At 45.8% G+C, this 12,500-nt stretch overlaps 1 protein-coding gene across 1 annotated transcript in view; it reads left to right on the forward strand.

The window, feature by feature from the left end:
* Nucleotides 1-12,500, forward strand: part of LOC133137665 (atrial natriuretic peptide receptor 1-like) — a gene marked incomplete at its 5' end in the record, with an annotated part of 70,617 nt that overhangs the window by 31,726 nt on the left and 26,391 nt on the right. The window contains 3 exons of the mRNA XM_061256004.1: nt 6,048-6,142; nt 8,402-8,537; nt 10,266-10,350. Of these exons, the coding sequence (XP_061111988.1) occupies nt 6,048-6,142; nt 8,402-8,537; nt 10,266-10,350 (316 nt within the window). The remainder of the gene's footprint in view (nt 1-6,047; nt 6,143-8,401; nt 8,538-10,265; nt 10,351-12,500) is intronic.

Below are 12,500 nucleotides of genomic sequence, written 5' to 3' on the forward strand. Positions count from 1 at the left end.
TCTGAATTAGACTTTTTCTCCAAGTCTGTTGCAGAGAGAGCTAAAGCAAGATGAAGTCCTGGCTGCTGTAGACACGTGAGGCGGTAAAAAAAAAGAAAGAAATTTCACACTTGAAAAAGCAACTGCCCTTTGGGAAAAATGTAATTTACGGGTGCACTTGGTGTGATAATAACTTTGTTATTATCGTGAAGTCCAGAGCTGGGACGGCATTGAGATTTCTGCTCATAGATCAACTCATTTTGGTGGCTTTTCAGTTCAATTTTCTTGTGTGTTGTATTATCATTCATTTTTTAACTGCTACTAGGAAGGCACCCCAAAAACTATTATGAGGGTCAGTTAGTACCTCTTGCTCATTTCTGATGATCATCTTTGTTTTGGTAGAATTCTGCCAGTTGTAAGCACTTTGTTCATATTATATGTCATAGTCATTGTGCTGGAGTGTTTCATCTTGGTGTATAAATATTTTATATCAGGTAAAACCTGAAGAAGAAAATGGTAGGGGGGGGTCTATGGTTGTAAAAACCCAGCTACCTATAGCGCTCTCAAACATCTATTGTCCAGTCAAAACCCTGCTATCTATAGTGCTCTTGAACATCTATGGTCCAGTTAAAACCCAGCTATCTATAGCCATCTCAAACATCTATGGTCCAGTCAAAACCCTGCTATCTATAGCCATCTCAAACATCTATGGTCCAGTCAGAACCTTGATATCTATAGCCATCTCAAACATCTATGGTCCAGTCAAAACCCTCCTATCTACAGCCATCTCAAACATCTATGGTCCAGTCAAAACGCTGCTATCTATAGCCATCTCAAACATCTATGGCCCAGTGAAAACCCTGCTATCTATAGCCATCTCAAACATCTATGGTCCAGTCAAAACCCTGCTATCTATAGCCATCTCAAACATCTATGGTCCAGTCAAAACCCTGCTATCTATAGCCATCTCAAACATCTATGGTCCAGTGAAAACCCTGCTATCTATAACCATCTCAAACATCTATGGTCCAGTGAAAACCCTGCTATCTATAGCCATCTCAAACATCTATGGTCCAGTGAAAACCCTGCTATCTATAGCCATCTCAAACATCTATGGTCCAGTCAAAACCCTGCTATCTATAGCCATCTCAAACATCTATGGTCCAGTCAAAACCCTGCTATCTATAGCCATCTCAAACATCTATGGTCCAGTCAAAACCCTGCTATCTATAGCCATCTCAAACATCTATGGTCCAGTCAAAACCCTGCTATCTATAGCCATCTCGAACATGGATGGTCTGCACTCCCTCATCTCACACAAAGGACTTCAGTGTGGCTAGAGTAGGCAGCCACAGGAAATGCACAAGCACAATTAGGAGACAGAGGGGGAAAGTGGGGGTGGCGGAGAGAAAGAAAGCGAATGAGATGGAGAGAGAATAACAGTACCGTCCGGGGGCCATTTTGGAGGCAGCGTATTGTTCCAGGTAAGGGTGCAGAGCACAAAAGGGTCGAGTGGTTCTGAGTGGTGGCAAGAGCGGTGGTTCCTTCATGGAGAAAGAGTAATTATCACGGCATGTCACAGCAAAAGAAGGAGCTGTGAAAACTGTGTGTTCTCGTGAGTTTTGTTGGGTCTCGTACATGTCCCTCGACACAGTCAGTGAGTTAAATATAAACAGAAATTAAGTTGTGAAAAGTGCCCACATATGCTTGTCGCTGGGGTGCTACCCTATTCAGTATATACCAAAAATTGTACCCCTAACCAGCAATATATAATTCATTCCTACCTTTTTTGCTTGGAAATGTACTCATTAATTAGCACCCCAAGAGAACATTACTGTACTTCCAGGGTGCATTTGCGAAATCCGATCCTTGAAGAAAAAAAATATACCTTCACTCTCACTTTATTTGTGAGTGCAATAACATCTTTTATATTCATTACAGTTTGGATTTTGCTTTCAGCATCTCTCGTTTTTATGCCAACTTTATTTGCATAGAGCCTCATCGTGAAGATGGTCTACAGAAACAGGACATGGAAAACAAAATGGGCAAGACCAAGTCTGATCCCCCCCCCAAAAAATACAGCTAGGTTTGTTTTAAAAATAAAAGCCTCAATACACTCTAGATTATGTCCTGTAGGAAGGGTAGTTTTACCTTTCTCAAGATTCTAAGCCAGTGTTCTAGAACATCGCTTTCGGTTACCAGCAGCGATTGTTACGTCAGCATTGGAATGCTCAGGCGAGAACATTCCAATCGCGTGTCTGTGATCTTACGTCTCGCCATGGCAGTATGCTGCGCTATTGAAAAATCGTAGAATGTTCATGAACATTGTATTGTCACCCCCCCCCCCCCTCAAACGTAGACAGCAGGTTGTTGTCCTTTTCGCAAAAAGTGTAAACCCACTCCAGTCGCCTGGGGTGTGAACCAAATGTCGCTGCGAGTGGCAGCATCTGAGTCTCTGGATTTAAAAACTGGCCTTAGAAATGTTAAAGCAGTCTAAGTTAATGTGGTCTGCCTGCACTTGTACTGGCATATAGTTGATGTGGACTCCCACTCCTCTACACCCAATAGTGCTTCAACACCTCCCCCCCCCCCTCCCCCAGAGTTAGCATTACGGACAGCTGAAACTGTGGTGCGGGGGCATACCCGGCCCTGTCAGGTCCCGTCAGCCCACGGCAGGGAAGAGTTAGCATTACGGACAGCTGAGGGTCGCAGGTCTGCGTGAGCAGAATTACTCCCGGAACATCGGGATTCTGCAGTTAATAATCATACATTTCTGTTCTGTTCCTCTCTGACCTCTGCCTGTCTACAACTGTCAAAGGTAACACTTTAGGTTGCGTTGGCATTGGCTGCCGGGCTGGAGACCCAGGAGCAACATGACAGGAAACTAATCGCAGGTTTAATAAAGAAAACAATAACAAAGGGACAAAATAAAAGCTCCCCAGCGAAACGGGGGAGGAAAAAAGAGAGAATCATCAAGATGATTTTCGCCAACAGAAAACAACCCGCTGGAACTGGGCGAACTCGTTAGAGCGAAGAAGAGAGAATAATCCCTCGGCAGTGCCAACTGAAAACAACCCAAAATAACTGTAACCGTAAGAAACGAGGGAGAGGGAGGAAACAGAATGACCGAGCTAAATGCCTTAGTTCCCACAACCTATTGTGGAAACTAAGGGAGCTAAGCTGAGGAAAGTCTCCAGTACTTACGCTCAGGAGCTCAAAGGAAGCGAAAAACAATAAACAGAAAGAAATGACAATGACCAGCAGATGAACTTGTCAGAAACACAGTAGCTAGCGAGGAGTATAACCGACTTCAGGTCGTAGCGATAAAGACACTGAAGTGATGAGCTATGACCTGGAAGTGTATAAGTAGACCTCCCACAGCGGAAACAAACTACAGTAATTAGTGAGAGCTGCCAGGTAACCACCCACTCGGCAACCCAAAACCCAAAAAACTCGGCAAAGGGACGATATCGTCCCCGCAGTAAAATCAGTGGCAGTAGTAAAAACCCTGACATTGGCATTGGCTCTAACTAATGTAGCAACTTCTTATCTGTGCGGCTTTTTATATGTGTTTTCGCAACATTAACTTGTGTTAACAACTACATTAATTAATGCTAATTTATATTTGAATAAATAAATAAAAATGTTAATAGTTAACTATAAGTGTATCCTTTGATTTGCTTACGTATAAATGATTCATGTGACTAAATGCATAAGTTAGTCATTAAGGAATACAGAAACTAATGAAAAGCTTATTCATGTTAACAACTACATTAGTTAATGCAAATTCCATGTAACCTTACTGTGAAGTGTGACCAGTTAGAACGTACAGTACATGTTACGTTTTCATCACACATTGTGTACGATCAAAAGCCAGCAAGCTGTGCAGGGGAGGATGAGAGAATGCTATGCCACAGTAGATAAATGGTAAATGGTTGCATTTATATAGTGCCATTATCCAAGCTGTATAATTGATGCTTCTCACCCATTCATACACATTCTCACACACCGACAGCGATTGGCTGCCATGCAAGGCACCAACCAGCTCATCAGGAGAAATTGGGGGTTAGGTGTCTTGTTCAGGGACACTTCGACACACCCAGGGTGGGATCGAATCGACAGCCCTCCGACTGCCAGATGACTGCTCTTACCTCCTGAACCAATGTCACCGCCAATATTACATTATTTACATTATTGGCATTTGGCAGACGCTGTTATCCAGAGCGATGTACAGTTGATTAGACTTAGCAGGAGACAGTCCTCCCCTGGAGCAATGCAGGGTTAAGGGCCTTGCTCAAGGGCCCAACAGCTCTGCAGATCTTATTGTGGCTACACCGGGATTAGAACCACCGACCTCGCGGGTCCCAGTCATGTACCTTAACCACTACGCTACAGGCTGCCCCCGATATAAAGTAACACCCATGGAACAGGCCAGTGTATGTGTGTGTGACATAGACTGTAGATAACTGTGATATCGCCCACTGACTATACATGGGCTTGTGAAGAGTGTTTTTTTAAATCACCACGATAGCATCGCCACCGCGCCCCTGTCAGAATGGCCACCTATCTCTGCTGCTTAGTGGGGAGGCCCGCTTCATCAGAGCGACAGCCCTTGTGATTAAAGGGTGCTCCCCCCCCCCACAATTTGCATTCTGTTTCCTTTTTTAAGAATGCCTCCTGAGTGCACTCGAGTCAAAATGGCATTTTTGGCTTTCCAGGCCTGGCTCTCCTCCTACCTTGATTAGAGGTAATTTCCTTGCCTTTCTGTCTGTAGTGGTGATTATAGGCCACTCTAGCCCCTGGATGACTTCCTAATATGGGCATAATGAGGCTATTTTGGCCATGTTTTCTCCCTCGGTCTCCCCCATCCCTCGCTTTCTCGCGCTCCATTTCTCCTCTCTTCTCGGTCTCACGACAGGTGCGGAAAGTGTTGCGTCCCCTTTTGCGATGCCCTCCCTCGAGTAGCGCGTCGAGCCGACGGCTTCGGCCCACGCTTTCTGTTGATTGTGTCGATTTGTCAGAGTCCTACTAGTATTGTTTACCGGTTACTTTGGTGTGTTTTGTTGGGTACTTTCCTGATTATTCGTGTTGTGGTGTACGTTGACATCTTGTGACCCTGCCGTGTCGATCTGTATGTCGAATATATACAACCGGTAAGCACTTTATTAGGCATTTATTCAACTTATTGTTTAGACGTGTTATGTCTTCCGCTGCTGTAGCCTATCCACTTCGTGGTTTGACACATTGTGTGTTCAGAGATGCTCTTCTGCATACCACTGTTGTAATGTGTGGTTATGTGTGTCATCTTCCTCTCAGCTTTAACCAGTCTGGACCTTCTCCACTGACCTCTCTCATTAGCAAGGTGTTTCTGCATGCAGAACTGCTGCTCATTCTTTCATTCATTCATTATCCTAACTCTCTTATCCTGAACAGGTGCCTATCCCAGCATACATTGGGCGAAAGGCAGGAATACACCCTGGACAGGTCGCCAGTCCATCACAGGGCACACACACCATTCACTCACACACTCATACCCACGGGCAATTTAGACTCTCCAATCAGCCTAACCTGCACGTCTTTGGACTGTGGGAGGAAACCAGAGCACCCGGAGGAAACCCACGCAGACACGGGGAGAACATGCAAACTCCGCACAGAGAGGCCCCGGCCGACGGGGATTCGAACCCAGGACCTCCTTGCTGTGAGGCGGCAGTGCTACCCACTGCACCATCCATACCACCAGAACTGCTGCTCACTGGATGTTATTTGTTTTTCACACCATTTCTGTGCCTGAAAATCCCAGGAGATCAGCAGTTTCTGAGATACTTAAACCACCCTGTCTGGCACCAACAATCATTCCACGGTCAAAGTCACTTAGATCACATTTTTTCCCCATTCTGATGGTTGATGTGAACATTAACTGAAGCCCCTGACCCGTATTTATATGACTGTATGCATCACACTGCTGCCACACAATTGGCTGATTAGATATTCGCATGAATAAGTATGTGTAATAAAGTAGAAATGCTTGGTGAATCTATATCTGTCTATCTATCCCTTCTCTCTGATAGGAGTGACAGGCCTGGTGAAGATAGATGAGAATGGGGATCGGGAGATAGACTTTGCATTGTGGGATATGACGGATGCTGAATCTGGAGTCTTCCAGGTGACTGACAGTCCTCCAGACATACACACCCTGACACGTGATGCATGTGCATACACACACACACACACACACACATACACACACATAATCATACACGTGTCAAATCTGAGGCACATTCCATGATTATTGGAACATTCTGACCGTTCTCTCTTTTTATTTTTCACACACATACACACACACACACACACACACACACATACACACAATAACACACACAAACGGGTGAAGGCAGTTGGAATTCTCTTCTGTGCCCTCCCTGTCTTTCAGCTTTCCTCGTGATAAACCTTCTTCAGCGAAGGTCGGCCGTCTCTCATGCACTGAATGGCGAAAAAAAAAAAAAAAAGAAGCCCTTCGTCTTTGGAATGTGAGACAAACGACAGAATTTTTTCTCCCAATGGATTTGCATGGCAACCTAAACCCCCTCCCCCGCCCCAGGAGAACAGCCTTGCCACACCCCCCTGCTGACACCAATCTGACTGCAGAGATATGGACTCTGACTGCGGGCGAGACTCCATTCTGGGCGTCCATGGAGGATAGGCAGCCGCCCTAACCCCTGCGATAATGCAGCCCTGTGCACTCCTGGTGCTGGAGAGCTGCAGGGTGTGCTGGGCTCCTCACTCCTGGTCCGGTAGAGCCGCAGGGTGTGTTGGGCTCCTCACTCCTGGTCCTGGAGAGCTGCAGGGTGTGCTGGGGTCCTCACTCCTGGTCCTGGTGAGCCGCAGGGTGTGCTGGGGTCCTCATTCCTGGTCCTGGAGAGCCGCAGGGTGTGCTGGGGTCCTCGCTCCTGGTTGATCAGTTAAAGCAGTCGATTACACAGTTGACTCATCTCACCAGGTTTCTTGGATGTGGATCGGTTGCTGATGAGCTGAAAATGAAAACCGGCACACCCCATGGCTACCCGGGACCAGGAGTGAAGTGTGATCACTGCATCCTAAAGATCACTTCACCGTTAGTGGAGCAGTCAGGCAGCCTGAGGAGCGGATGGTTAAATCTCATCTGACTGCAGGTCATGAACGTCCAACAGAGGTGCATTAAAGCATGGTTCTCAGACTTTAATACCGGAGGGCCGCTGGGTCTACTGGTATTCAATGTGTTCCGTTAGTTCTTAATTTCAGTCGTTGATTGGCTAAAGAGTTGGCAGAAACCTCGTTTTGAGGTTTGAGTTTAAGACCCCTCCCTAAAAGTGAAATTCACACCATATTCTGTTTTGGAAATATAGCAATGTTTAAATGCCCAATTATCTTCTCAAAATATTTTTTTTTAGTTTGGTTTTGTTTTGTCAATTGAGCTCAATTTGCCAAGCAGTGTTTTTGACGAAAAGGAAATGCAATTTTACACTTGTAGTTCTGAAGGAGAAACTGGATCCAGGCGTTCAGCAGATGCCGTTAGCCCTTTCATGGATTGATTCCATTTTTAAACCTGCAATTTAAAAAAATACAGGTGTGCTGTAAAATCTTTGCCGACTAAATAGACTTTGATAGCGTAGGCTTGGTGCCTGGCGGACTTATAAACTCTTATCTGTATTGACATTCTAAAGTGTATTTTTATTTCTCCCTTGTCAAAATGTCTGCTATTTGCTACGCGGTTCAATCAATGCCGTTTAGGCTATTTTTCTTGAATACCCAGGCATTTTGTTTGCTCGAGAGGCTGTTGGTTCGTTGCTGTTGGTCTTTTCCTGGACGTAGAAGCTGGAGATAGCAGCCCTTCTCTGGAAATGGTCTCTCAACCAGAATGCCTTTGTCAGCATTTATCCCCTCAGTCCAATACCTGCTCACCATTTATCCCGTCAGTCAAAACAGAGATCTCTTCTCACGCCCCATTCCGCTACCTTGCGGGCCGCATTTGTCATTTAGTTTTTTTTACTTTTATCCAAAACCACCAGGGGGGCACACCTCCGGTCCTGGAGGTTCCAATCTACCTGGTTTTTGTTCCAACTAGTTACCTTTGTTTTAGTTTTCTGACCGCTCTATAAACTACACTGGTTCACTCCCGTACTGGATCAGTAAAACCTTTAGGACGCACCTGCAGTCTGTGACTGTAGCTGCTGCCGATACAAATGACTGAGATGCAGTAGGATTCAGCTAATTAAATAATACTTTTATGTACTTTTGTCCAATATTTCACATACCTCACATAGGGAACTGTGTATACATACATGCTGCTTTGACGTATTGAAACAAACACACCGCTGTAAATATGTGTGTGTGTGTGTGTGTGTGTATAGTTTGAGAAAAGGGTAAACGGTGCTTCGTGTTTCAGGTGGTGCTGGTGTATAACGGCACCAGGGAGCAGATGCTGTCTCTGCCCGGGGTGAAGGTGCAGTGGCCAGGAGGGTCTACTCCCCTCGACGTGCCCCTCTGCGGATTCAAGAACGACAACCCCACCTGCTTAGCACGTCTGTACATCTACCGACACCGTCTGTCTCTGCATGTCTGTACACCTTCTCACACCCCTGTTTCTGCACTTCTGAATCTACTTTTTTCTACTGTATCTACTGACACCCCATCTGTCTGTCTCTGGATGTCTGTACACCTTCTAACTGTCTGTAGATCTATCAACACTCTCTGTCTGTTTCTGCGCATCTGTATATCTACTGACACCCCATGTGTCTGCCTCTGCATGTCTGTACACCTACTGACACTCTGTCTGTGTTTGCTTGTCTGTAGCAGACCTGGGTTAAATAGGTCACTGTTTCGGATTCAAATACCTTTCTACCCTTCACTGAGCTTGTCTGGTGAATTGGAAGTGGTATGAAATAGGCTGTGTTAAAAACCGTATACCACACTCTCAGAAAGCATAGTTCTCTAGTTTGGCTCAATTGCACCAGGTAAGATCAATCAAGCAGGAAAAAGTATTTGAATCTGAAACGATGATGTATTTGACCCAGGTCCAGTTCGACACTCTCTGTCTGTCTCTATGTGTCTGTGGACCTACTTAATGCAGTCAGCTCTCTAACGCTGCAATACCGCTTTCTGAAATATCCCCCCTCCCCCTTCCCGCATTGAATCGGGCCCGCTCAGTGCCCCTGTAAATGGCCGTTTACCAGCAGGATCGGGCAGGGAGCAGGGAGGGGGCAGGGGGCAGGGGGCAGGGTGAGGGGGCAGGATGCAGGGGGCAGGCGGCAGGGGGCAGGGGGCAGGGGGCAGCGGGGAGCAGTCAGGGGGCAGGGGGCAGGGTGCAGGGTGAGGGGGCAGGATGCAGGGGGCAGGCGGCAGGGAGCAGCAGGGGGCAGCAGGGAGTGGGCACAGGGCAGGGGGCAGCAGGGGGCAGCAGGGGGCAGGGTGCAGGGGGCAGGGGGCAGGGGGCAGGGGGCAGGGGGCAGCAGGGAGTGGGCGCGTGCCTGCCCTCCAGGAGAAGGCTGGGCTGTAAAACAGCTGGCAGATGTTATTGGCACAGAGCAGCAGCAGAAGCCGGTCGTCCTTCCGGAACAAAAGAGGCGACAGAAATAAAGACTACAGCCCGCAGCTAGAGCTATAAATCTCTTCACCGGAGGAGACAGAATTTGTGCCATTGTCCCAGTGAAGAAGATGTATTCAGCACGATGGCAGAATTGCACGCACTCCAGCGAAATAGCCTGCCTCCTTTCCATCAGCACTTATCTGTCCCTGGCTATACTTTCTGATAATTTCCCCCTTCTCTTTATATTTTCTCTTATTGTTCTGCGCAGTAGGGCTTGTGTTCTGTGGTGGTGCTCTGTGCGACATCCCATCTGTCTGTGTGCATTTTGCTGGGGGGCTGCTGAGAACAGCTGTACGACAGCAATGCAACTATTGATATACACCTTTGTGTAGATTTCGTTTCTGCCCCCTAGGGTGTAAGATCACCAATGTGTGACTAGAATGTTCTTAACTGAGTTCTAGAACACTGAATTAGAATTTTGAGAAAAAAACATTCGAAAGAAAAACCAATACTCATTCATTCAATATTTGTCATGGATTTTGAGAGCAGAATAAAGGTTCACGATTCAAGGATAATTTTGGTGATTGCTGAACTCGCTGAAACGCTGATGCGTTTGTTAGTCAGGGACGATCGATGTTCATTGAATACAGGCTGAACTGTGAATCGAAGGGCGAGCTTTGACTGAATGTAGACCAAACCGTCCTGCTCTACCCTTCTCTTCCAGAGACTGTCACAATGCACCAGATGATCGTCGTGGTGATATGCTTCATCTTCGTCATCATCATCACCGTCGCCATCTTCATATACAGGTCAGTGGACTCTGTCCCGCGGATAGATAAAGAGCCAAACAATCGTATCTCATGTTTATTCTTCAGGGGTTAAAGTTGTATCTATGTGATCACTCTAGGACTTGAAATTGTACTTTCCTCTAGGGTCTTCAACGCACTTGTCCCTGGTTCTGATTTGCACTTTATTGTATGTTGCTCTCGATGAGCTTGACTATTGCTGGGATAGAATGGGAACATTGTGTTGGACAAGGCATATTTTATTTCTCCCAGAAGTGCAATTATTTGTATGACAGGTTGCTTCTCACAGAAGTCTTTCCCCGTTCATTTTCCGTGATTGTTTTGGAGGATAACTGATACAAACAAACACACAGCCCCGTTTTAGCAATGCCAGTTGAGCATGCTCTGTTTCTAACAATGTTCTGTTGAAGGCAAAAAGCATGTCTTTCCACAATAGAGAAAGTTATTAAAAGCAACATATCAATTCATATTTTCTACTAGTGGCAACAATTTTTCAAAACTTCAGACACTTTTTACTGTCACAATGGTTTAGTACGTTAGTTCAGCCATTTCCCACAGCTACGCTTGAGATGTTGTCTTAATTTCATCAATTATTTTCTAAATATTTTCTGTGACAAACGCTCAGCGTTAATTATTGCTTGGCTGCAATCATGAATTACTATTTAATATTAGTAATCTGTTTGATGATTTCTTGGAGTTGAAATAGTGTGATTTTTGATTATTTTAAGTTATTTCAAGATTTGGCGACTGTGTCTCTGTCTCACTTGGGCCTGCTATTTGGAGGCGGATACCTTCGCACAAATCAACCATCGTTGATCGCGTGAGCTTTTAAAGGCAGTCCAAACAGGCAGAGGTACTGAACATCATCCGAGAGTCGAAATCCAACGTCCAAGCAAAGTCCGGTAACCGACAATCCGAGACGGAACAGATGACAGGTGGCCTGTAGCGTAGTGGTTAAGGTAAAGGACTGGGACACACAGGGTCGGTGGTTCTTTCACCCTGCATTGCTCCAGGGGAGGATTGTCTCCTGCTTAAGTCTAATCAACTGTACGTCGCTCTGGATAAGAGCGTCTGCCAAATGCCAGTAATGTAATAATGTAATGTAATGTAACTGACAAATCCCCCCGAAAAATGGGGGGAACACAGAGGCAGTGAAACACAGAGCAGGCAGGAAACAGGAGAAGGAGCAGGGCACAAGAACAGGCGGGTGATGAGGGCTGGGAAACAGAGGTGAGAACTAACAGAGAACAAGCAATCAGGTGGGAAAACAAAACAAACTAGCCCAGAACATTGACACAGACGGGCTTATAAGCCACACTGATGACAGGCGACGACAGATCACAGACAGGAAGAAAATACATACAGTGGGGTCCAAATGTCTTTTCCTGTAATCTTGGAAATAAACTAAAGATTTTAGAACTACTCAAAGACCAAAGAAGAGCAAGGAGCACTGCACAATTCACAACTACCTGACCTCAACCCCATTGAACATTTATGGGGGCACTTGAAAACTTCAAAAGTCAGGCATTTATAACATCACAAGATGCTCTTTGGAGTCCATGGCCAGCTTGAGTGCACGCTGCCGTTAAAGAAAAAAGTGAACATACCAAATACTAAGAAATTCTGAAATCAATGTCATTTTTTCAAAGGTTCAAATTTCCACTCATTTCATTACATTACATTACATTAATGCCATTTGGCAGACGCTCTTATCCAGAGCGACGTACAACAAAGTTCTAAGTGCATACCCATAACCAGGGATAAGTGCGCTGAAAGACCCTAGAGGGAAGTACAATTTCAACTGCTACCTGCACAACAAAGATAAGGACCAGGGCCTACTTGATCATCTTCAACATGCAAATGTATGAACAAACCGCCTACCTAGCCAAACACTGCTTAACTGAACGTCCTGATACACTCAAATTGCTTTGCTGATAATATGATTAACAAGGGAAAAGAATGCAAAAGAGAAGCATTTTCACGAGTGCTCTCAGTGGTCTTAGGCCGAAAGAGAAAACCAGGACCGGAGCATGAGTGCAGGAACACGGAGCAAAACTGGGGAGACACAGACAAAGGGCAACGTGACGCATCCTGCGATGGCTCGCCTAGACCACACGCTTACTGCGGTTGCAGTTTGATACATACGACGCGTG

This window comes from Conger conger, chromosome 9 (genome assembly GCF_963514075.1).
Source record: "Conger conger chromosome 9, fConCon1.1, whole genome shotgun sequence".
Taxonomy (NCBI): domain Eukaryota; kingdom Metazoa; phylum Chordata; class Actinopteri; order Anguilliformes; family Congridae; genus Conger; species Conger conger.